Below are 27,000 nucleotides of genomic sequence, written 5' to 3' on the forward strand. Positions count from 1 at the left end.
GAAGTGGAGTTTGCAGCTTGTTAGGGACCCTTGAGCAGGAAGAAAGTAAAAAAAAAGAAGGGATTAGCTAAACCTTTTTAGATTTTAAGCAGCAATTAAACTTGTGAAGCTCTAAATTGCTGTATCACATGAAGTCGCAGCATTCGTTTTCTGAGGTGGAAAAATTCAGGCCTCATTTATTTATGTACAGTAAGAGTGAGAAATGTGAAATTCAAAAGTTTATACTGTATGTTAAGAATTGAGGAAATGTCTTCTCATTGTTGGAAAATGTGCGAATTTAATCACATGGTTTGAAATGAGTGGAATTAAGACAGGAGCGTTTCTTTTTGAAAAAAATATATAAATGAGGCCCTGAATTACAAATTCAAACATTAGTCAGTGGTTTTTATTTACTAAGAGACAATATACAGACTGTGATATCACCTGTGTATACTGTAAATATACAATAACCGTACAGGCACAAAAACACAATCATTGTACTTGAAAAGACATCCGAGACACCCTGATCCTCTTACAATTTAACAAGAGAAACCTATACAATACTGGCCCAACTTTAATGATACTTTCTGGATATAGTAATTCATGCATGTCTGCCAACGCCTCTTTTTTTGGGGGGGGGGGGTTGCTTGTAAGATTGAGACTCCTGAGGAAATAAATCTCTAAAAGCACCAGTACAGACGTTTAGCAAAGAGGCAATCAGGCAGATCTGTTGAGTTTTCGTGGTCTGGAGGTTTTCGGCAGTGTATGCAAGGAGGAGGCAGTGGGCATGCCCTGAGACACTAATTAAGAGTATAGAGAGACAAAAGAGTACACAATGTGTGTTTATGTGTGCAGGAGTGTTGTTACTATAACATACAGCATAAGTATAGATACATAAGTATTACCAGACACAGAATGGGTTCTTTTAGGGGTGCATGTTCAGTTTCTTTTATGTTTTTTTTTTTTTTTTGCTGGTGCCTGCACTAACATTGCACTAAAATCTCTTCTAGTGAACAGCATGAATCAAAAAATAGTTTTTTCTAATGTAAATCTATAATTTCTACAGACTAAATAAAGAACAAACAAAGAAATGATTTAAACAAAAGCTAGATGGTAAACTACAAAAATACTTCTGCCGCAAAACGACTGTTTTTCACACAGGCATTCACATGTGTCGGTGAAGGGGTTTGCATATCATCGATGCAAATGTGGTGGTGAAAACTATCATGTCTTGCCTAGTTATCCTTTCTAGTCATCTATGTCCATGCAGGACTTGCAGTTTTAACGGGTTCATTATCTGTGTAGTGTCCATACAAGAATCCAAAATTCACACTTTCTTTTTTGTTGCTTCCATAAATGTTAAAAACTTCCCCAAAGTATGAGGATTAACCATTTCTCCAGTCAGAAACAGACTGCAGTGGCACCCAAATACAGAATATAATCTAATTAAGGCAATTAACAAAGAACTGTGCACCATTTACCAGCACATTTACCAATACAAAGCACAGATCACACATCAGCTTTCAGGCTTACACCTCCACGGTCGCAAGAGTAAAAAAAAAAAATAGGTCTAGATGTATATGATGTTGAATAGAAAAAAAACATTACAACAAAGGCAAAATATATAAACAATTATCACAATTACAAAAAACATTTCGGAATCACAGTCACTTTTGAAAAAAACAAAACGGAGTACTTAGTGTACTTTCACGACATGAAATGACTTGATCTGAATCAGATTTTCTGCTTTGACAATCAAAATACAGCTTTGGTGTATTGAACGGATGACAAAGCAAAATTTACAACGTGGCAAAAAAACAAACAAATAAAACAACAAAAAAAAAACAAAGAAAAAGTGATTGCGTAGCCATCACAGTACAGTAAGAGTCTTTAGATCAAAAAAAATAATAATAAAAAGGGATGCTCTTACAGTAGGAGTGTGCAGGGAGTGTGTGGAGGAGGAAGGGGGGGGGAGAAGCAGGATGATGATGAAGAGTAGTAAATGTGTCTGTTTAAGCGTGTACTGAGGAGTTTAAAGGTGCTAACCTTTCTTTATTGCACATTTGAAGAACCCCAAAACAGAGAAGTTTAGGGTTCATATTACCCTAAATATCTTATATACTACATTTGGCACAGAAATTATTGATTGATGAAACCAAATTAAACATATTAACAGATAAAGTGTGGGGGCACGAGTGTTGATCAGTAAATCCACTGCATTGTGTGTTTGCATTGTGTGTTTGAGTGCACCCATGTGTGCGCCTGCATATGTCTGTTATAAAGACGTTTTAGCAGTCCGCTGACTTGTGGTTGTCTCCATCCTCTTTGGACAGAGGAGACCTGGCCTCCTTCATTTCCTCTCCTTCCTCTCCGCTCCCGCTGCTACTGCCTAAATCCGGATAAACCACCACGCAGAACTTCTGGCCCAAGTACGTCATCTTGTCTGGAAGAAGAGAGCCAGAAAGAGTGTTAGGACGGGGGGCAGTGATAGGCTTTCAAATGATATACAACACAGTTTGCATGTTCTGTATGAAGAACTGTAGTTTTTACTTGGATACACAACTTGTTGGAACATTTTGGCTAATAAACAGATGATGCATTTTTCAAAATAAAGACAAATATTTAAAATATAATCATGTTTCATACACATGTCATATTTTAAAATCAATAACTATGTTACATTTTAGGAAATATAAATATATATAGAGTTAGAAAATATCAGTACCACTGTCATGTGGAGCGAGAACCAGGAGGCGATTAGCTTAGCTTAGCATAAAGACTGTAAGCAGGGGGAAACAGCTAGCCTGCCTCCTGGCTCTACCTCCACACAGACATGAGAGTGGCATCCATCTTCTCATCTAACTCTTGGCAAGAAAGCAACTAAGTGTATTTCCTAAAAAAAATACATTTCACCACTGATAGAGAAATCTTCCCTCAAACAACTGTTCCGCATTAAGTTAACTTACTAACGAAGGCGTCAAAGCACTGTGGCTTGTTGTCCCAGTAGACTCCCAGGAAATAGACGGGGACGCCAGTCAGCATGATGGCCAGGCCGATGCCGCACACCACGGGCTCAGAGTAAAGGGAGAAGATGAGCAGGAAGGCCCAGAAGATGAGGTAAATGGCCGGCCATATCAGACTGATCTGTAAAGACAAAGCAGGAACTTATTACACTCATGTAGATAGTTGCAGTTTTAATACAGATACAGATCCATTTTTCATACTGTCCCACTCTGAATTGTGGCTCTACGGGTTTGAAACTGCAATAATTACTTAAGCAGTCATCAATTTCTGATATTACACCCATCGCACCAGAGAGCAGTTTTCAGAAGAAGGTTTACGGCTGCTTGAAGCAACATTACTGCACATTATTAGTCTCTCTCTCTCAATTTCTCCAGTAGATTTAAAAACTGCTTCCTAAAAAAGTTAGATGATAGTAATGTGAATACTTTTGGGCCAGTTTTTGTTTAAGAAACAGTTTTACCTGCAGATATAAAACTCTGCTGGCTTTGTGAACATTTGTAATCTGGCTTTAAAGCCAAGCATAGCACTGGGGAAGCTCTTCTCAAAGCGATAAACAATAGATTTAATGCAAGAAAAACATCATTTCTGGTACTTCTTTACTGCAATGCACTGTTTAAATACCTTCTTATATGTCTGTTTTCTGCTTTGTTTGTAGTATTTCTCTTTCTGCATCTGATATTTTTCCATATTTAAGTTTTTTATCTGTTGTGATTTGACAAAACATGGACCAAACACAGACGAACTGCAAAGAGAATGAACAGACTCATACTGACATTAACTAGGAGAGATATAATACAATACATATGTATTATAGTATGTATCCTTGTATATATAATCTGGTGCATAAAGTGCAAAATATACTGTTAAAAAAGAAGCTAAAATGAGGCCAAAACTCATAAAAACATAAACATGCCTTGATTGGGCGGTGCAAGTCGGGCTGTTTAAAACGCAGGACAATCTGTCCGGCGACAGTGACTCCGTAGAAGAGGTAGTTGATGAAGCCCACGTAGTTGATGAGAGTGTACATGTCGCTGGTGCACAGCATAAGCAGGGTGGACAGGCACTGAAAGGAAGAAAGGAGGGTCAGTTTGATAGTTTGTGGTATTTGTCTGCAGCTTCTTGTCTCGGTCTTGTAAAGAGTATCACAAAGAAGATGTAACATAAAAGGAGTGTAGTGGTGAGAGCTGGACTCACAGTGAAGAGCAGAGCAGGGATGGGAGTGCAGCGTTTCACGTGAATCATGGCCAGCAGACTGGGGAGGTGGCCCTCTCTGGCTCCAGCAAAGAACAATCTGTGAGAGACAGATGCAATGGGGGGAAAAATCAGTTAATGCACATACAGTATTTATGTCTACAGTTCATCCACATGTTATAGGATGAAAAAGATGAGGATGAAATAGGAGGAAAAAGTTTAAATTAGAGCACAAAGGAAGAACAATGAACATAGTAAATGAGAAAACATCTGAACTCCAGTCATAAGAAGAACTATTGTATGAATGATTGTGAGTTTAACATGCTTAAAAGGCTAATAAAGTTAATAATTATGAGATGCACAGCTGATGTTTCTTGTTTCACAAGAAAAATAAACATAATTTCAATCAGCAGTAATGTTTCCTCTTCTTCTTTCCTATCTTAAGACCCCTAATATTTATCTTGTGACCCCTTGTGGGTCCAAATAACCATACCAATATAAAATATTCACTGCATTAATTAAATGGATTTGTTGGCAGCTGGTATGTAGTAGATCCCATATAGAGGCTTTTTTTGTTTTTTTGTTAAAATTTACCAATTTTTGAGGTCCATACAGTACATACCGGTACTTAAGAATAAAATATTTATTATTTCTGTCTTTATTTGACAGAGTACAGAGGACAATCAATGTTTTTCTCTGTATGCAAATACTCCATAAACTTGCATAATAAATCTGTTCCTTGTGAGATTTCCAGTTTGAGTTATCATTCTTTTGTTTGTTTTTTATGCATAGCTGCGGGCAGTAAAACCATGAAAGAAATAGACTGTGACTGAGAAGTGGAAGTTGTTATCAACTAACCGTGAAGAGGTGAAGAGGGAACCGTTCACTCCCCCGAAGGTGGAGAGAGCCACAGAGATGGGCATGATCCACGCCATGACTCCAAGCAGCTTCTCACCAAACGTCTGGGATGGAGGAGCGGGAGGATGAAGGTTAGATGCTTACATGTTTTTAACACGTTCATTACTGCGATACAATGAATGAGGCACAACTAAAGTGTTTGACTCAAGCACCGGCCAGCAGGGATCACTAGAGGGAGACAGAGTCATTCTGTACTCGAGACGTGTGTTTGACTGACGTCACAGGACCACAGTGTCATGCTCTGATCTACTCACCACGGCAACAGCATTTGAGGCGAGCAGCTCCTGGGGGCTCATAGCTGTGACGTAGGCGATGTTGGCAAATACGTAAACGAAGGTCACGAGGGGGATGGAGATGAAGATGGCACGAGGAAGGTTCCTGGTGATGACAAAAAACAGCAATGTTTAGGAGACAGAATGGGGAGAAAAGTTCCAGAGAAGGAGGCAGACAGGGGCATTAAAAGAAGGAAATTAAAAACTTGTACCTTAGGGGAAGTGTATTAATGGATACCAAGGTTATTAAAAAACTAGGATTGCTAAAAAGGACAGAAAATTCGGAGGAAATGAAGACATAAACTGTTTGAATCTACCAGAAATGTTTCCAGGTTGGTGGCCAGACACTGGAAATGAAAGTGAGAACTTCTCCTATGCTAAGTTAAATACATTTCCAGGGTTCCCACGCGTTCTGGAAAACCAGGAAATTATGATACTAGTTTTCCAGTCACAGACACACCTGGAAATTGATCAAAATGACCAAATATCCCTGGAAATAATCTATGTTGTCCTGGAAAAGTTTGATTGTATTTCAGCCCCTCACTCAGATCACCTAAACCTGGGTTTGGTATTTTGTTTTAAACTCGACTACGCTGTGCGGTGTGCATTTCAAAGCGGTTTACCAGAAACAAACGGGAACAGAAAAACGCTCCCTTTTCATTTCTGCTCCTAGGTCAGTCAAGAACTGTTCACACCACTTGCAGCAAACTTTTGGCCTCAAGCCTATTTTTAGAAATGCTGAAGACGGTCCTATGTACATGCATACAGCATACAGCCTGTTAATGTGCAACACTTTCACTTTCTTCCTATGGCCAAATAAATTAGGAAAACTGCAGCTCCGCTCAGTCGGCTATAATGAGAACAGCCAAGTGCGCCATGAAAGCGCTCACCATTGGTTGTATTGTCAAGGACAACTCCTGGAAAATGTCCTGGGAAATAATTTCTTAAAAAGAGTGGGATCCCTGATTTCAGAGAGCTTTAAAGATGGGATCGGTCATTGTCGAGAAAGATAGTTGATTGTTGAGTCTCATTTCCAGGTTGTCAGGAAAAGGATCAGGGATTAAACTGAGGAGCTTAGTCAGTATACAACGGCTAATCACTGAAATAGATGCAAGCAGCTTTAAAATCAGCTATACTGCTCTCTAGGAAGGTGGTTTTCTGGCAACATGTTTCTAGAGATATGAGCGGCAGAATAAAATGTCTTACACAAAGGGGTCCACCAGCTCCTCTGTGACGTAGTTGAGGAAGTTCCACCCTCCGTAGGCGAAGGAGCCTTGTAGGAAGGCTAAGGCTATCGAACCCACGTCATATTCCCGGAAGGGCTCGAAGGCATTGGCTGGCTCCAACCAGTAGTACTCTCCTACAGGTGGAGAGGATAATGTGAATGATTAGGGGCACATTTCAGTAGCAGCAGTTCATTAAATGGGCTTTTAATCATTTATTCAGGATTTTCTGTGTTCCTTAAAGTAGCTCTGATCCAGATCATTTCTCTTAGGGTTTGCTAATGTTGTTTTGCTGTGAGGGTAAACAAACCAGTTGCCACTTAACTGTGGGCTTGCTCTGAGGAAACCCAGCTGAAAACCATCATATAATTCAATCAGTGTGTGTAAAAGAAGTTGTAAAAGACATTCTGCTGAATCCCTGTAAAGTTACTTATTTGTAAAAACCCGCTGTGATCTTTGTGCATGGGGTAAATGCCTAAATGATCTTCAGGAACCTTGTTTGTCATTAAATTCTTTCCTTAAAATCTGCTCTTGAGGCATGTTTCCAGAGAGCATTAAAGTATTTCTACTCTGACATACTGTCTCCCCCTCGTATATGATGTAAAGTCTCCCATCAATCAGCCACTGAACTCTTCATTTATCTTCAAACACTGAAAAAGCAAGAAAATCCTGTTTTGTTATTTCAGGGGCCTACTCTCTGTGGCCCCTGAAATAACTGGCCCTCAGCCATGTTGTGACAGTGCAACCACACAGGCGTGCTATATTAGCTATGTGAGGGCCCCGGCAACTCACTGACCCCTGTGGCGTCCATGGGGAGTCTATACTGTCCGGAATGAATGAAGATGCCCCCATTGACCGTGAATGAGTTTTGTTTTCCTTTCACACACGGATGGAGAGACCTCCAGACAAAGGTGGAGTGTGTTCTGGACATAGGCGTTCTGGGAGCACAGATGGCGTTGGTGAAGCTTACCCTTGCAGATCTGCACGATGCCCATGATGATGATGAGGCCGAGGGCGAGCAGCTTGCCGGCGGTGAACATGTCCTGCACCCTGGTGGCCCACCTCACGCTGGAGCAGTTCACCCATGTCAGCAGCACTAAATGCACAGAAAAGCACAGTAAAACACAGAATTAGCGCTTATTTTATGCATTAAAATCCAGTTTTCCCATTGTGTTTCCCTTTAAGTCACCTTATTCCATGCTTTCCAACTCTTTTAAGCTCTTTGATTTGAAATATTCAAAACCAAGTCTCCATTTTATACCAATTTCCCCCCAAATTCAGCCTTACATCTTTGGAGATTTTGGGAGCTCTAATGAAATTTAAAACAAATTTTGAATAATGTTTGGCTGCGCAATATGAGTTTGTTCTGACTCTGTTGAATGATAATGTCATACAGTGAACTTAGTAGATAAAGGTTTATGTGACAACTGTTTTATTGGTGTTGTAAAGGAACCACCACTAAATTGACTGTAGTAGTAGAACTGCAAAGCAGACGAAGTTACGAATCTTGTTATTGTCACTGATAAACCGGTAAGATGCAAGAATTATAGGTCAATGGCCTTGAGTTTCTTCTGGATGGAAAGTGAACTGATCTCAGTGAATGGAGAAAGTTCAAAAGCTGCACACTTGAACATACGTGACGTGTCTTTATGTTGAACGCGGCCTCGCCCTTTGACCTTTTTTTGCTGCATCATAGCATTGAACTTGTTATCTCTTACACCTCACAGTAATTATGTTTTCTTTTGAAGAACTGCAGGTCTTCAGTGATTAAAGTTACCTTCAATAACTTTTGAAATTGACCATAAAAAAACCCCATCCACACATCTTATAACATAATGTAAAGACAAAAAAGGACATGCAGAAGTCTACAAAAAATATACAAACACACGTCACTGGAATAATATAATTATTGCATTATCCAGCAGTTATCATTAGATTGGGGAAGCATTTATTAATTAAGGGTATAACATGTATTTACTTGTTTTTAATATAGCATCTTAAACATTATAAACATTTGTCACACTGTTTTTTTGTTTGTAGATTGGTTGCCATAACAGCAATTAGACGGTCAAATTGACCGCAATTTGATTATCAGTTATTGAGTAATTTCATGTGAGGGTGTGTTGACTTGATAAGACTAAATAAACAGATAACCCTGCAGTACTTGAGAAATTACACAAGACCACTGAGTTTTACAGTGACCGATGAAAATGTTTAATATGTCACTGTATATTTTACGATTGTTTAGTTTTTCAGGTGCTCATGATAATGTCGTATACCAAACTCCACTCATCCGACATTTAGGAGGGATAAAATAATCCATAAAAAGTATCTGGAAATACTCATCAACACACTTCAACTTGAGGCTGCATGACCTAACAAGGATAAGGATAATGGATTTAATCTGTACTGCTGGGTACAACAGGCCAGTGGGTTCAGGCCAATAGGGTGCCATTAAATAATAGGCCTGTTTGACTCTGTGGGATTAAGTTCATCACATTAAATAATTCACTGCAGGCGGACAAAGGCAGATGCACATGAACAGGCGTGCTCGGCTCTGCACCGATATAAACGTACTGTAGATGTGTGTGTCTTGGATGCAAACACAAGAGGGCTTGTTTGTTGTATGTTTTTAGGTTGGTGAGTGGGGTTTTTAAGAGGGTAGAAAGGAGGAGTTATGGCTTCAACTTCCTGGGGGTTTTTTTGGCAAACAAAATCATTAGAGCAGACAGAAGGAGAGATGCGGTGAGGAGGCACTGAGCTACTGCGTGCAAAGAACAGGAAATGAGAAACTACGCATCCCCATATTATCTTATGACTTGTGCACCGCATACACACACACACACACACACACACACACACACACACACACACACACAAACAGGCACAATGAACCAAAACACAACTGGCTGATCCTCATGCAGGCCTTTACTAAATCATCTTAAACCTCTTAACTCAACCACCAGTAAACAGAGTTGTTTCAGGAACCAGATGATGTTTCGCCAACGCACTGCATTGCTGTAACAACACATGTGTCTTCCCACCCCCCTACTCCTTCTTGTTGATTGGCAGGCTGCGAGTAAACACCTGATGACACATTATGGAGCTGCGGGGCCGCTCAGCTGTCCGTAAGCTGAGTATACAAAATGTGTGTGTGGAAACTTGCTGAGTTAACTATGAGTTGGCTGGAAAACACGACAGTTATGACCTTGCACTCTGCCATCTGTAGGAAGAGATGGACCCCGGGGAGAATCCCCCCCTTCATGTTTTTGAAACGGTACACCTTGGAAGACCTTTGCCCTGCGGATTTAAACCTGACGGCGACAGTCACAGAATCTGGTTGTTACTGGATTTGTAGGTGTATTCTGCACACTATTATATAACAATTCTGCAAGGGTCCAAATTTAGGAAGTCCCAGAAATGTGTAAACACAGGCTCCTTTAAAAAGCAAGGATGACATCAGAGTTGGGAGGAAACAGCTAACCTCTCACCGACTTATCCCCTCAACAACAACAGCAAAACAAGGACAAAAAACTCAGCAACTCTCCCTGAAAGCTGCCCGACAACATCTGTCCAGTTGACACGAGAGAGAAACAAGAAAACTCTGCCGGCTCAGCCAATCAAAGCCAGTTTAGCTAAAACCTAGAGTTATGGCTGCGAGCAGTTCATGTCAGAATGGAGCGCATTTGCTTTAAGGCATTCATGGAAGACAGGTAAATGTAGGTCAGTGTGTCTGTAATCCAAACAGAAGTTCAGGCGTCTGCCAAGCTTGATCTTTCTTATAAATTTATGATTATCTTTGCCAAAGAGAACGTGTGTTCAGTTCTTTTATAGATAGATAGATAGATAAATAGACTTTATTAATCCCCGGAGGGAAATTGGGTCGTCATAGCAGCCAGGTACATTAAAATACAATAGAATAAAATACAACAATAGAATAAAATACTTAGATAGAAAAGATAAAAAAGATAAATAGGTAGGTGAGGTGCAAAGAGTTGTAGTTTTTGTTTGTTGTTGGTTAGACGGATATTAAAAGCATGCAGATTTTAGATTTCAATAAATCTGGCACAAAGTTAGGTCATGTGCAAAGGATTATTTGTTGTGTGTCACTTCACGTGAGGAATCTGTACTAGATATCAGAGCAGACCTTGAGGTTTTCCACCTACATTACATGCAACACTGATTAAATGTAATCTTCTTTTTATCAAGTTTGATAGATAACATAGTTAGATTAGTCCCCAGAGAATGCTTTTATGAGCTTTATCACATAACTATCAGAGCAGACCTCTCCTATTTCCAACAGGTTTTCTCCCTTTTGGAATTGAACCTTAATTTCATAAACTATGGTACATAACACGGTTGTTAAATCTTGTCAAACACTTGCATGACTTATTTGTATCTGTTACATCTTGTGTTTTATATATGAAATCTGTTTAAATGTTCTTCAGATATCCTGCTGACCGACCAACATGACTTCTTTGACAGCGGTAATTAAGTATGATGTGGATCTCTTGGTTCACCGAGTACAAATGTGTTGCCTGTTATTGTGCATGCCTTTGCAAATTGAGGGTTCCACATTGTCAAACCAAACAGGGCAGCCAACTGTGCCCATCTGCCAGTGAACAGCATGTCACAGGGCAGCCTCTAGGAAAAGAAAACCTTTCGGAGATCTGTTTAAGGGAGTAGAAATACAGAAACATTGATTGTAGGCAACCTGGATTGACAATAATTGTGTTAGAAATATACGCAAATGTTTCTTCTCCCTACTCCAGCGCCCAAAAGCATTCAGTTGTGATTTAAGAAGATGACTAAAATAATAATATGGACTCATTATCTCCCCTTAAATGTCATTATAGTTGGAGGAGTTAGGCCACAGCTCCCACTATAAGCGGGGATTGTAGGAATCTTAATGTGGGATGGTTAGGTCGGATTAAGGTGTTAACAGAGAACAGTTTAATCCTCCACAAGGTCTGCTTCATAGTAACATAAACATAAAATACACACACTCTTCTCCTGTGTCCCTGCCTGTCTCTCTGTCTGAAGGCTGCCTGCAGTATTTGGCCTGTGTGTGTGAACTTTGTTGAGGGATTTACATCAACCACTGTCATGTCAACGGCAACACATTTATCCATTTGTCTTCACACTTTCACTGCTCAGTGCTACGCTCCTCTGGCTGCCTTTCTATCCCTCATTGTCCTACTTCTTCAGGGACAAAGAGGGGAATAAACTGGATAAAACAAGCTGTAATTCATCCAATCTGTGATGCCTTTAAATAACTTGTTAATTACACACAGCTTTGATGATGTGACTGCAGCCAGCAAACGCAGTGCTTTAATGTTAAATACATTGCACTGCATACTAAGTGAGCTACTTTTACATTTTGTTGAGCAACTAGTGTCTCAACCCTGAATGTTTAACTGTCTTGTTACTGTGTCAGCATTCGTGTACCCTTTCTCTTGATGAATTACAATGATTCTCATTAGTTTTCAGTTATTTTAAAGTGAAGTCTGCGGCAGCTTTTCAACATTCGAGCCTGTCCCAACAAGCACACTCAAGAAGAACTTTGAGTACTTTTTCTGTGTGTCTTTAGGCTATCTGCACACTTTTATCTCTAAATAATACAAACTGAATCCATGTGGAGTCTAAGCTCTGAGCTGGTTCACCAGAAAAGTGGGTTTTTGAAGGGGAAAGAGTTTAATTTGTGAAACGTTTCTCATACGGGACATTTTATTTCCCTGTCTCCTAGAAATTACATTCACAACGCACAAAATTTGTATAAAAATAGCCATAAAAAAGTTGAATAATGCTATTTACATGAGATAAAAAAATTTGCTTTGACAATAATATATGACCGTATTTGCCTAAACAGAATGCTTTTGCAAAGTTCCAAAGGTGACAAAACCTGCCTACCAGCACCTTTAAAGCTCAGTTGTTAACATGTTATATCTTCCTTGTTTAATTGGTACAAAAACTGAAGTGTAAAACGACAATCTGACGTTTAACGGGGTTTTGTGCGGGATTATTTTTGGCTGCAACCCATAATTTCCAGTCACAAAATACTCTGGCACTCACCATAAAGCAGTGAAACGAGATATAATGTGTTAATTAGTCACCTTCAGAGGTGTTGGTAGGTGGATTTTGTTACTTTTGGACAGAGACAGGCCAGCTGTTGTTGTACCATGTTTAAATTCTTGTGCTAAATTTGGCTAAACAGCTACCGACTGTAGCTTTATATAAGACGGACACTAGAGCGGTAGTAGTCAGCAAGAAAGCAAAGAGTCGTATTTCCCAAAATGTCAAACTATTCCTTTAAAATGCCTTTCTCTCTCTCTCTTTCTGTTGTCTACCTCAGACAAATCTGTCAGTTTTGTCACAGCACGTTGAGCTGCCAAACATTAAAGTCAACAAAGGAAAACCAGTTTCTCTACAAGGAAACAGTTGAAGCGTATAATTTGACTAAAGTGAGCTCGAGGAGATGCAAGGATTACATTTCGGTCACTGTTAAAGGTGGCTAAATCCCTATTCCTGTCATGTCTGTTGTGAACATGTGACACAGCTGACACCTCTCACTCGACACACTGGTTACACAGGTATTGTAGGCTACATAACAGGGGTTGTTTATTTATCTACTTGCAGATGTTGACCATGACGCTTTCAATTAATCTAACCTAGTTTAGGGTAGAAAAACTAATGTAAGATAACTTTAATAGTACACCATTAAGTGCTATTGAAGCAAGTTTAAGGCACTTGGCATGTCCCACTGTATTACTCACAGAGGCAGACAGCAGCCAGCAGACGGAGGCCATTCTCCGGCGGGAAGCAGGTGGGGAATAGTGGCTGTAGGACGTAGTTGGAGAACGTCAGCGCGATCACGGCCTGGTTGGTCGGGTAGATTACCAGCACGGCGATCCACAGACGCAGGAACCTGAGACAAAAAAAGTGAGGGAGGGTGGCACGGTTACAAACACACAGAGGCATGGGAGAAACAGTAGCAGACACAGGTGGGGCTGAACAGGAGGAAATAACAGCACAAAGGTACATGGTACATATACATCCTTCCATTTACAGAAGCCATTCAAAGCAGGTTATTTTGGGTGGAAATGTAAACTCTATTTCTTGCTTTGCTTGGACTCCAAATCCTATAAAAGAACTACAAAAGAACAAGCAATTTTTAATTATCAGTTGATCATTTGCATCTTTTATCAAGTGAAAATCCCAGACATATTCGGATTCCAGCCTCTCAATTATGAGGATTTTCTACTTTATTTTGTTGTTTTATATCACTTTAAATTGAATATCTTTGTGTTTGTCAGAGAAACAAGCTATTTGAAGGTGTCACTTTTTTGCTATTTTGTGAGGTTTTATGGGCTAAACTATTAAACAATCAATGGAAAAACTTGATTAAGACTATATAAATAATAAGACAAAGCTAAGGGGGAGACCCAGGCTGTTCGTGGTGTGTGATATGGAAACTTAATGGCTTATATCATGGCAAAGTTTCACTTCTGTTATTTCCCCCCAAAATGTGCGATTATTTATCATCACAGGAAAGCCTCAACAAGAGCATTTAGACCGGAGAGCAGTGAAAAACCCCCACAGGATCCGAGACTGATGAAATTTCAGTTACACACATGGTTTAACTGAGATGACTCATGCAACCTGTTTGTTTAAGTAGCTATAGTAACAGATGGACATAATGATGCAACAATACGTTCTGTCGTGTTGCAGCGGCATCATGTCCCTCATGATTACTGATGTCAGTCGGTGTCTGCTTAGAAAAATATTCAGCTAATTGGGAATTTTGCATTTTTGTGATTTGTACATTTATATCACCAAATGAACAAAACTAGCCTTTTGATAAAAAACAATACACAATAAGCCTAACAAAAAAAAGTTTGAACCCATTTTACTCCTTCCTCCTGTTAAGTACAAGAAAGAAAAACTATTTGACACCAGCTTAAAAAACACACCAGTGCGTCCAGACAGTAGCTGACACTGATGGATGATTTTTAATAAAAGCTCAATATTAACTTGATTATCCTGAGTAAAACCACGTCAACTTAAAGTCAGCCTCACACAGAAACCCTGAGCATGTTCACTGTGTTAGAAATGGGATGAGTCACATACAACGCTGATGCAAGCCTCGTCAGCAGTGACACGGTCGCTGGAGCTACACAGACAGATTAATACAGATGGGGAGGAGGGGGGAGATGAAGGGGAGCAAGAGGGTTTAGTTGAGTGTAGTAGGTGAGACAAGGCGAGTGGTCTTTCCATGAGATTCTTTGAAAGCTTATAAAGGGATCATTACAGCTGACTGCGTTAACGGGATTGTGTCTCGCTGGAATGTGTGTGTTTAATGTAAAAATGTAGATTCAAATGCCGACTGAAGCCTCTACACCAGTGAAGGAAAGCAGCATCTTTTAAGTACTTACTATGTTCAATATTATATTTGTTTAACTGTACATTTTATGCAACTTTACACACATTTTTACTTTTCACACAGATCTTTTACTGTTTTACTTACAGCTATTTTGTAGATTGGGTTTCGCCTTCTCAACATATTTCAGTATAAACCCAGATTATATGATGCACTGCTATAGATTAAACAATGTATAGTAGTTTACGCTAGTATCATAGTAGACATATTGTAATGCCACATGGAGCAGCTACAACATTCAAATGCAGCTTGTGGGGGTTAATGTATGAATAAATAAATAATAATTACACTCTGAAAGGGGCCCATCTGCATAATGCATACTTTTACATGTGATACTCCATTACACAAGGCTAATTTATAGCTGTACTTTTACTTACATACTTAGCTTCAAATGGAGGACAAATAGGAGATTTAGTAGCACTGCCGATTATATTTCTGCAATTGAAAATAATATCCCACTTTACTAAAGCCTAAATCAACATATTAAAATTGTCTGTGTTGTTCAATCAACAGTGCAAAACCTAAAGATATTCAGTTTATTATCATTGAAGACAAAGAAAACTATCAAATATTCATGTTTGAGAGGCTGCAACCCAAGAATTTGGGGCATTTTTGCTTAAAGATTTGTTAAATTATTATTAAAATTGTTGCAGATTTAAGGATGTGAATGTTTATTTCAGGAATCTGGATCAAGTAAGTTTTCCCTGTGTTTGGACTATTAACAATAAAGAAATGAACTAATCTATTCCTTTGTATTTCCATTTATATCAGGTCAGTTATTTCAGGTCAAACAATGCCTCCCTGCAGACTGTGGCATCTATAGTAGTCTATATAACGCACATTCAGGGTGTAACACAGCCCTCATTAGTCTGACATAACAAAGAGCCTTTGTACTTGAAACCAGTGTCCATTCAGATTCCGTCTGAGCGTACAACTTTTATGAGCTCTTCCCTTTTTCTACGAACTGACCCAGCTGCGACAAGGTAACGTAACTATTTCCGTCGCTGCAGTTATTGACCTATATGCACATGACAAACACAAACTGCACCCCTCCACGCCCACCTACACACACATAGGGATAAAAGGAGCAGGACAACAAAAACAAACACCCCTTGAACACAGTAGACAGAGGGCACAGGGAACCGGTATGGCCCCAACACTTCAAACCGAGCATAGTTCATTGATGTGTATTGATAGCTACTGTACAAAGAGACAAAAACAATCATTGGCTGTTTTGTCTGGTTGAATTCCTCTCCCAAAATACCCTGATATATGTATCCTTGTGATAGTTGAAAAAACAATGGTCTAATCTGTGTTTATCTGTGTCAAAGGCACAGTGTGTGTGAAATCTACACTAACAAACAATATTGTTTTGCTAGGAAAATAACCTAGCGTGGTTCCCAAGCGCTTACTGTGAGTGCCGATACCTTAAAGCTCACCATTTATGGATGAATGAAAGGAGACGGTGGTCTGAAAGGAAGTCCAAAAGTACTTGACTTGAGAGATGAAAACAACCACAGCGGCCTGACATTTGTAGCCCTGTGAGTCACTCTGACTGTAAGTGAAACGACTTTGTGATCGTGTTTAAACACGACGTGAGTCAGTATTGGCTTAATGTGGGTTTTAACTACCGGTAACTTCTGCACTAGGAGCAAAAGACCCCCCGGTTTGGATCAAGATGTCTGACCTACATCGGCAGGCTCATCCACCAGGATAAAGAGAGGAATCTAGACATGTTGGTATGCTCACCTAAATCCATGTCATATTAACTTTAATTGTTTGGGAGGCCCCCATCTTCTAGAAAACTGGGTCGTATACTTTATAGACGGTGACCGGTCTCAGCTGGGGGTTTATCAAACCTTAGTGGCATTAGAGTCTGTAAAAACTGAAATAAATAAATATAATGCCTCAAAATAACCTTTTGTAATCATGGAAAATAGCATTTAACCTCATTGGCTAGCACAAATGGTAACGGGTGGGTCCTTTCTCACTGTATGTATCATGTTTCAGAGAAAGAGTAAAAATAAACCACCAGACCAAAATGCCAATGAGTGCAAATAAAAAAAAAAACACCCATCAAACCTGAAAAACCACAAACAAATGGTTTCCTGCACATATTGACTACAAACTCTTTCCTTGAAAAATGGTTACCATGACTAATCTCACTTTCAGGGTGTTCAAAAAAATACACCTGAACGCCCCTTTGATCGTTCCCAACTACGTAGATGAGTGAATTTCTTTATGAATGACTCACCCAGCCAGCCCTCCGAAGATGTCTTTGACGTAGGAGTAGTCACCCCCTGACTTGGGGATGGTGACGCCCAGCTCGGCGTAGCACAGCGCCCCGATGGCAGTGATGACGCCTGTGATGATCCAGACGACCAGGGCCAAGCCCACAGAGCTGGCGTACTCCATCACTCCCTTCGGACTGACGAAGATACCTGAGCCGATGATGTTACCTGGCGGGGGGAGGAGGAGGAGGAGGAGAGGAGTCAGATTTCAGATTGAAAAAGAGTTTGTTGTCAGCCTTGTTGTGAGAAGCTGCAGTGTTTGAGTATGTGAATGATCAGCGGTAAAAGTAAAATAAGTTGTTAATGGGCTTTTTTAGTGCATTTAAAGGGGCACTGTACCATTTTTCACAACAGTACAACAACAGCTACTAAAGGAAAGTCTAGATTACAAACTGGGGGAGCGGAGTTAGAAAGATGAGGGCATTTACCAGGCAGGGAGTCATTATAGGAAGTGTAGGATGCTTTCAACTTGCTTGTGTGTTGATTTGAATTTGAATGTACATGTTTTACTGCTCCAGTCCTTTGGTTTGCATTAATTTGTGGACAACATGAAAATCAATTGATCAATTGACTCTTGAAAGCTGCTGACTTCCATCACAGAATTTTTTATTTCTATTTTGAGATAATGTGGTAAAAACCCCAATCTACATTTGACCTGTCACAGCGAACAACCACACAACAACAGTGCTACACTGAAACTACTTGAAAAAACATTTGAGTTAATACACTTACACAGGAAACAAGGGAAACAGCTAGAAGAATGAATTATCGTCGACGAACAACACTAAAACTAAAACATTGACAAGTTTGTTTAATTTAAACATAAGCTGAAATTCAAAAGTGACAACTTGCAGTCCGACATGACATAACAGTCAGTCAGTGTATAGTCAGTGCGCAGTGGTTTTAGTACATGTCTCAGCAGGTATAATTGTACCAAACCTGGCAACCTCACTGAGACAAGAAGACTGTAGGAATTCACTGCAGCCGACTGTTGGCCATCCAGAAAACCACAAAATGTCATTTTTACATTTCTGTTTGTGTATGAAATAAACAAATTAGATACTTTTAGAATGTTAATTGCTAATTTCATATGATACAGAACCAATAGCTGCCTGGAAAAGTAAGAGAAAATACATTTAAAAAACTTGTGCACACCCTCATTGGGTTTTTGGGTTTGTTACTAAATTGTCTGTAGGGCTTTTTCTCAACTACACGTTCACTTGTAAAAGTGACTGTGTGACTTCCTGCTAACAGCATTGGGGACAGACAAATAAAATGAGAAGGAAAAAGACAAAATCAAGCAGGAAAAAGAATGAGGTCATGGGTAGAAAGCCAGCGACAAAGAAAAAAATGTGACAGAGAGAAAGAGAGAAAGAGAGAGAGAGAGAGAGAGAGAGAGAGAGAGAGAGTTTGAACAGTAATGGAAGGGGAACCTGTAATCTGCTGACTTAGCACCGAGTTATGAGGAGATGGAGCAAGGCAGAGAGCAGGGTTGAAAGAGTGCAAAGAGGGAGGAGGAGGGATGAGAGCCAGATGCAGACGGGGGGGGTTGAGAGAATAATGCCCTGACAGGTTCAATGAGCATCTGAGTGCCAGGCAGTTTATACAGGAGCTGAAAGATGGAGAGAAGGGCGATTGGGTTCTGGTCCAACATGAAAAGGATTCACCGATCAGATTCAATCTGTGACAAAGCCGAGGTTGGAGGTCAGGAGCCGCCGATCAGATTCAGCTGACTGCGCTTGAACCCAGCGGCTAATAAAAAAAGGCGTCAGGGTCAAAGGTTGAAGGTTTTGAATCATAACTGAGTGGCATTTTACGGTACAAAAGTCAAAGTTATAAATGATACGGTCACGTTCTGCCAGGAGAGTCAAACGAAGTGCTGAGATTGTGTCTGCCAATAAACTGCCAATGAACTACAGTATAGTATAACTTGTAGCTAGTTAGGATATGTGACAACATAATGGAGGTCATTCACATCTTTCATTATGTCAAAAATATGTTGTTTGTTGCTTTTCTCTGTTTTATATCCTTGCAAATCTTTAGGTTTTGAGCTGTTCAACAGACAAATCTGGATTCCTTTGGATCTTCATGCCTCTAAAAATCCTTTTTTCAGTTGAACTGCTCACAACTTAAAACATACTGAGGTCATAACCTGCAATCAGGAGTCATTAGCTTCATTTTAAGGGGTCAAAACATAAAACGGTTTGACTCACTAATCATAATGATCAACAGATTAGATAATTATTATGGTATTAATGGTTACTCAGACTCAAAAACACCTTCTGGTTCTCTTTAACCACACCTTTGAGGAAGGGAAAGGCTCAAATCATCTGTCACTCTGCAAAAAATACTGCATCTGCTTTCTCAGGTCGGTTAAATCTGACGTGAAATCTGACCATAAGCCAAAACAGGTGCTCAACTGAAAGCGCAAGGGTGTGCAAATGTGTTCGACTTTGACGGACTCCGTATGCAATCACGTGCGAGTGGTGAGAACAGCCACTCACTTATGTAACTCCAGTTGCAGGTAAAAGGTAAAAAACAAAAGACAAACAAACCCTCACACCCCTGATTAAGTTGACATCTTTATGGCAGCAGGGGTCTTCAGTGCGTGACCTTTGACATCCAGCAGCACTTACTCAGCGCTTTTCTTCTGTTGCAAACTGCCTGATATGTTTGTGCAACAGGTTTGCAGAGGCGAATAAACGTGATTTGAGGATGGTTTCAGTTCAAACTTCGGCTTTCGTGTAAAACTGCGGGAGCTTTTAAAGGCCGAGCAAATGTGCACGCTTGCATGTTGTGTGAGACATGCTGACTAATGTGGAATCTCTTCAGCTTTCCTGTTCTTGTGGTCGTTTTTACATCCTTTTGTCTCCAGGCCGAAGGGGGAACATGGCTTCTTTTTTTTTTTTTTAAACCGCTGTTTATCTCTTGACGTGTTTGTCGTCTTTAGGAAGCAGTGGATAAAAAAATCTGAACTGTTGAATCCCTTGATGAAGCATGAATCACATCTGCCCACATCTGCTGGTCTCTTTGTCACATTTACTGACCAACTCTTACGAAACCACTGCAGGATTCAGCCTCTTTCAGCACAGGATATTTTGATATCCTGCATTGTAGTTGGAGTGTTGTTTCTCAAAGGAAGAGGCTCGGTCTCAGACATGCTCTCTGAGCACATTTCTGTTCCTCTTGGACTTTGTTTGATGTCTCCTGAAAGCAACCGGCTGAGGCTCAACTTCAGACTTCACAGAATTTATTTATAAAGTGTTATATGGTCTTAGACAGCTCTGACGTTCTTCTAAGGTCTTATTTAGACTGTTGCGAGGATAAAATCTTGATCTTTATACAATTAATTTTTATTAGAATTTGTATTCATTCTTTTTTGTGTTACCTGTTTAATGTTATTAAACTGTAATTGCTGTTTGGGCAACTGACATTTTCATTATCATTTAATCTGCCAATTATTTTCTCAATTCATCGCTTGGTCTACAATCTGCTGGAAATAGTGAGAAATGCCTGAAACGATTATCTAAAACCAAATTTAATGTCTTAAGAGGTCTTGTCATGACAGTAAACTGATTTCATCATGACAAAGAAAAGCAGCAAATCTTCACAATCCAGAAGTAACTTTGCTTGAAAAATTACATTAATCAATTATAAAAATGTGGATACTCTTCATAAAGAGATTCAGATAAAGATTGGAAAAAAATCTAATAACAGCATAAGACTGATGTGATTTTACTATTTACAATTAACAATTATTGGCATATTGGAACATTTCTATCTCTAAGTGGAGTCCAAACATGCAAACACTATACCTTAGAGACATGAACTGCCCTCCATGACAAATGATTGAATGCCACCAGCAGCTGCAGACTTTGATTATTAACAAGCATGTGTTTTTTTGGGCAGCATTATGATATAACCCTAATCAGCCTTTATAAAGCCCTGTTAGATTAGTTCTTGCATTTCCTCCCACCGTTAAATCCCTGTTCAAACAGCCACCAAGCTGAGGCAACCTGCTGCTTGGCCCACAGCCAGACCCTCACAGACACTGCGGGCCTGTGTGCTTGTGCACATCCATGAGTGTGAGTCATTACTTTACCGAAGTAATCCATGACACTGAGGATATTTGCGAGAAAGAGAACACTTAAATAGTAGTAAGAGGGAAGGAGGAGTTTGTCATCATTATGTCTGCAAGGTAAAGGTTCAGGCTCAGCTTTAAAAGACAAAGAAGCTAGAGAGACAGGATTGAACCAAGCTCAATCAATATTTAATCAAAGCGATGTGAATTTAAGTCTACGCAGCAATTCAATTGCAAAACACATAGATTGGAGTCCAGCTCAGACATGGCTAAGCCAGGCAAGCTAATAAAACAGCATTATCAGGGTGGGGCCTTCTTCCAAGTGGCCAAAAGTTCACTTCTAATCCCAATTCCTGGCTGTGCACGTTTCTGGATTTATGTGGGTGTAATAAATGTCTGTACTGTACAATAGACCATAAAACCATTTGATGTCAGAGCCTTTTACATGGAAACCCAGTGGGGCATGTTCACAATGAAAAAGGATCAGACGAGTCACCTGAGCTCACGTCTCTCTCTCGCGCATGACAATGTGAGCCGAACGAGCATGAATGAGTGACTTGGTCAAGGACGAAAAAAGCCACGGGCCAAGAACAGTCTGGTGACTACGAGGTGTGTGGACTCCGGACAGCCATAAAAAAATCCTCTAAGATGCTATGAGCGGCTTAACGCTGCCAATTTGTTTCTTAATAGTCAGCCGATGAATGGAGAGCGATAGACAAAATGATTGAATTATCTACACGTTGCTGCATAGATACGCTCAGGGGAGGGGCTGCAGAGAAAAGATCTTGTCAGCATGCAGAGGAATTAGTTGCCTATTGTAGTCTGTGACTTTAACAAGGCGTTTTATAGATCTTAAGTGACATGTCAGTATTTGCAGTCACCCTCAGTATGCAGATTGTTGCCCTGGAAAGGTGTAAAAAAGCAGTATTTATCAATGAAAAGCTTCTTTCTCAAAGCTTTAACTTGCAGCAGTGCAGCAGTGATTAGGCCTGTCAAGGATTTAGGGAGAACGTTACAAACCGAGAAAGAACAAAGTATTCTCAAAACCACCTTAAAGCCAAGGTTGCTCTTCATCTCTCCCTGTTTTCACTCTCCTTTTTTCACCCCCGACTTCTTCTCTGTCTCTCTCTTGGGAATTACCATGTGCACACACACACACTCTCACTCTAACTCACTCTGCCTCCTTTCCTTCTGTTACCGTGGAAACACATGAATAAATGAGTCACACCCTCCCCGACTCCCTGCTCTTCATCCTGTCAAGGTCAACACGAAGACCACACACACTCACCTGGACAACCTTGGCCATATTTCATCCCTGTGTTTCTTATCGATCGCTCTGTCGTTTGATGCCGTTATCGCTACTTGTTTGTCGTGTGTATTGAATGTAAATGACCACCGTCGCCGCCTTTGACTGGCCCCTGTACAGCCCAGCTACTGCATTTGTATCATCTACCCCCATTTTTATATAGATAAGGTCATGAAATGGACTGTTTGGTTCCTCTGCTTTAAGTTACCTGATTGTACTTTTTTTAATGGAGTTTAGCAGTACCAGTAATGACTGACAGACAATTAATCGTCAACTATTAGAATTTAATCTATCAGTTATTAAAAATACCAAACATTCCCCAATTTAAGCCTCTCACATCTGATTATTTGCTGCTTTTCTTTGTCCTATGTGACAATAAATCAAAATTTTTTTTACTGCTGCTCAGATGACACAAGCTATTTTTAGATGCCACACTGAGCTTTAGTAAACTGTAAAAGGCATTTTCACTATTAATCGGATATTGAGAAAATAATAAGCGGATCAAAAATAAAAGTAACTGTGAATTGCAGCCCTGGTATGAAGACACATGGTTTCTTGACCTCCCTTGTTTAATATCTCTCTCTTCTTGCCTTGTTATGCTGTTTGTATAAATGTAAATAAATGTAGAAAATATATATAAAAACATATAATGTCTATTTAGAGTATTAAAAAAAAGCTCCCAGTTCACTGGCCTTTAGCTCACTCTCATTCACTGAATGTAATCTCCCACATGGCTTACATGACTATTTGTATGATGCAATAAACAGGTTACTCCAGCAATCTAGTACTAGTAACTACACATAACTGAGAAACTTGCATAAGACAGAGATAAGACACAGGTGTAAATCTTTGCAGCATATTTCTCAGACTTCAGAGTAAAGAGATCCTTTAAATGTGCATGTCTCTATCAAAGTGACCCTAAACGTAGTCTGGTATACTTTTATGGCAAATAGGGTGAACTGTCCACGTGTTGCCAGCCTGCCATCTCCCTGTCAGTCATGTGAGCCAACAAATTACTCTGAATGAACTAATCCTCTGAGCATCAGAGGTGAGTGAGGCTGACGACATCATGAGCACTGGCCAGGCTTCAAGGTAATGATGGAAGTTTCACTGATTAATGACTGCAGCGGGGGCTGAAAGCACAAGACCGAGAGAGATCTGGCCCTGGGCTACTGTTACAAACAATCCAGTGTGTGTGTGGGGGGGCTCTTTTAGGTTGACACACGTGTGTATGAAGTTTATGGTAAATGTTGGCCTGGCGCACAGCTGCAGGTGACATTAATGACTCCGAGTTAAAATATTGCACATCCTTATCTCGAAACCAGAAAACAGATTCATCATAAACTTTTATGTTCCTCATTGAACGGTGGAATCTGATCCCAGTGCAGCACACACTCTTCCTATTTTCTCCCTCTCCATCTCCATTATTTCCATTCAAACGTACTCGCCATACTTTTTCCAAAGGGACACATGAACTGTGCACTAAATAGAGGGGGGGAGTTGAGTTGATGTGGGGTTTATTAGACTAGTGGTCGCACCATATGGCAGATGTGGCTCTTTAAAAATGACAATAAGATGTTAAGACTTACCAACAATAATTCCGCAGGCGCTCACAAGCCCGATCTCCTTCTTGAGCGCCACTCCACCTCCCGACTCCTTCTCGCTGGCAGCATCCTTAGCAGAGCCCGACGTGCTGCTTCGTTGTCTTGCACCGTCCGTCATCTCGATGGCTGGACTTTTTCTTTGGTTATGCTTTTTCTTCTATCTTCTTCTCCACCTCGCAGCACCTGATGCTGACCGCGTGCGCTCGTCTCGCCTCGAGCCCGTGCGTAAAAACCACTTCCACCGGAACGCGCCGCTCTTTATCAGATGAGGAGAGTTGATTGTTGTTGCACTGTCAGCAACTTTGACGATGAGGCTTGTCGGAATTTTTTTAAAAACACAAGTGAACAAATAGAAAAAAATATGCAAAAAATAAAATAAGAAGTTGTTATTTTCCTGCGCCCACAGTGCAACAAATCCTTGCTGCAATTGTAACGTTTCTGTAACCAAATTGTCTCTCGCACTGGTGCCCGCCGGTGTCACAGGTGGTGCTACCGGTCACAAACTAAACGCACACCAAGTCCGGGTATCGAGCGCATAAAAGCGCATATTCCAAAGTCGTCCCCTTAAAAAGTGATATTAAAAAAAAGGAAAGAAATTACGTCCTTTGCGTTGCTTCTGCTGCGAGCAAAAACAAAAACAGCTTTGAAACAACGACAAAAGGGCTTTCTCACTGCTTCCTTGTTCCAGGTGTGAGCTGAAGAGACAGACGCATCGTCTCTGCGCGCAACCAGACGCTGCTCCGGGAGCGGACGACACACAGTTAGGTCGTTAAGTGTCGTTAGGTCGTTCGGCTGCGCCTCACAAACATCCGACCTGTTTTTAACGTGAACAGGAGAAGTTGAGTTTGAGTAAATATACATGGTGTCCTTCATATGAGTACAGTAGCGCCGCCCCCTTTTCTGCCTCCCCCCACTTACTCCGACGATGGACTTGTTTTTCCTCCTTCAGCCTCCCCCAGACCCTCCCATCTCATTTTCTCCCCCCTTCGACCGTCAGCTGTTCCTCTACTTTCAGCCCTACAGATGCACTGTACACCTTCCACATACAGAAACCCTCTCCAAACAAGGCAGCAGCAGTATGAGTGAAAGCCACATTTAGGTTCTGCACCACTTCCTCTTGCTGCCTTTGTGTGTGTGTGTGTGTGTGTGTGTGTGTAACCCTTATAGGTTATCTCTTTTACTCACACACACACACACACACACACACACACACACACACACACACACACACACAAACACACAGGAGAACAGAGGCTACCACTAATTCACAGGTATTATTATTCAAGATGCAGCAGAAGCCAGAGTCTAAATTTAGCTCCACTCACTGAGATGTCACACTTCACTCTGCACGCTGCAAGACTGCTGAACTGACTAAAAACAATCTTTAACAAGAAGATCTATCTGTTCAGTGTGAGTCTTCTATCCGACATTGTTCAACATTGCAAATGTTTGCCTCCTGCAGCTCATAATCTTCCTGATGTGCCTGCAGGTTTTTGTGCCTCCTGTCCAATGCATTGAAATAGAAAACCTTGTAAATTCTTGTCACACTCAGAAATTACATGATAGGTTGGTTGAAACAAAACCCCTTTGACTTCCTTAAATAGTTTTTAAAGCGTCTTTCTCTTTAAATTTGGATATGTTGTGAAAGAGGATAGGTTGTTTCCTCATTCCTAGAGAGACCGAATCATGATCAGTATATACATTTTTGTATGTTGCAAACTATATTCATCCATTTAACATATTCTTCTTTTATTCTGCAACCTCTGTTTGATTAAACCTACTGTATCAACACTTAAATAAAACAACTGTAAAGACAGGTGTATTTATTTCTGTGTGTGGAAGCCTGTATGAGCAGCTGCTTCAGAGGATTCAGTATTTTGCTCAATGACACTCCAGCTGCAGGGCGAGGAGCCTTGAACCTTCAGTTAATATCCAACACATTCTGCTTCAATGGCATCTCCTGTGATTTCATAGGGAGCCTCGGATTCACCTGAGAGACCCCGGCGCTTCCTGAACAACTGTTGACTCATGATAGCCAGCACAAAACACAAAGCAAGAGTTATGCAACCTCGGCTACTAATCGCTGCAAAACTGAGAGAGAGCCAGCGTTGAGCTTTGCTGAGTGGACAGAACAACAAGGTCACCTGAATCACCTTAAAAGAGTCTGACTACACTAAAATACTGCTTGCATGCTTGTGTCCCTTTCGTCCTGCAGAGCTGAACTGAACCTCTGACCCGAATTCTTGCCCGTGACTCTGTGTAAGTCATTGGGGGGAAGTTTGCTTATGCGGTGTAAAAAAAAAAAAAAAGGCTCTAAATGTACCCACTGTAGTCAGTGAAGCAGGAAGGGGTACACACTGTGGAGATACTGCTCACTCACAGCACACATGCTTGACCATTAGGAAACAGGTCAGTGGGCCAGTTTGTTGACATTTTGCTGGCGTTCAGCACCAATCTGGAACATTTTTAAGTAGGTCAGCAAGTACGGTTTTGGTGTCTTAATGTGGTCGATATGAGGGTCAAAGCTTCCTTTAAAAGCTTCCTTATATTGTTGGATGGTAGTGTGAACTGCCTGCCACTATTAAACCTCATTCAAAACTGCTCTCAGAGCTGTATTTACTTGATAAGGAGATTTTTCTTCATATCAGGGTGTCACAAGGTTGGGAACCATTAT

At 40.5% G+C, this 27,000-nt stretch overlaps 1 protein-coding gene across 1 annotated transcript; it reads right to left on the reverse strand.

Moving 5' to 3' along the window:
• Positions 1 to 363: 363 nt before the first annotated feature.
• slc7a8a (solute carrier family 7 member 8a) lies at positions 364 to 25,241 on the reverse strand. Its single transcript, XM_051428759.1, has 11 exons — positions 24,312 to 25,241; positions 17,299 to 17,503; positions 13,381 to 13,532; positions 7,578 to 7,703; positions 6,591 to 6,744; positions 5,367 to 5,490; positions 5,053 to 5,156; positions 4,198 to 4,294; positions 3,917 to 4,066; positions 2,946 to 3,123; positions 364 to 2,422 (listed from the first exon to the last, which is right to left on the reverse strand). Exons 1-11 carry the CDS (start codon positions 24,442 to 24,444, stop codon positions 2,268 to 2,270), a joined length of 1,578 nt encoding a protein of 525 aa, XP_051284719.1. The 5' UTR covers positions 24,445 to 25,241; the 3' UTR covers positions 364 to 2,267.
• Between the last annotated feature and the right edge of the window lie 1,759 nt (positions 25,242 to 27,000).

Source organism: Dicentrarchus labrax, unplaced genomic scaffold (assembly GCF_905237075.1).
Source record: "Dicentrarchus labrax unplaced genomic scaffold, dlabrax2021, whole genome shotgun sequence".
NCBI classification, from domain to species: Eukaryota; Metazoa; Chordata; class Actinopteri; family Moronidae; genus Dicentrarchus; species Dicentrarchus labrax.

What these genes read in the sequence shown, in the direction of transcription:
- slc7a8a (XM_051428759.1), bottom strand. Translation starts at nt 24,444, where the DNA reads ATGACGGACGGTGCAAGACAACGAAGCAGCACGTCGGGCTCTGCTAAG. An exon ending in ACTTGCACCGCCCAATCAAG is followed by an intron (nt 3,124 to 3,916) that starts GCATGTTTATGT and finishes TTGTCTTTACAG; the next exon opens with ATCAGTCTGATATGGCCGGC. An exon ending in GTGCTTTGACGCCTTCGTTA is followed by an intron (nt 2,423 to 2,945) that starts GTAAGTTAACTT and finishes CTCTTCTTCCAG; the next exon opens with ACAAGATGACGTACTTGGGC.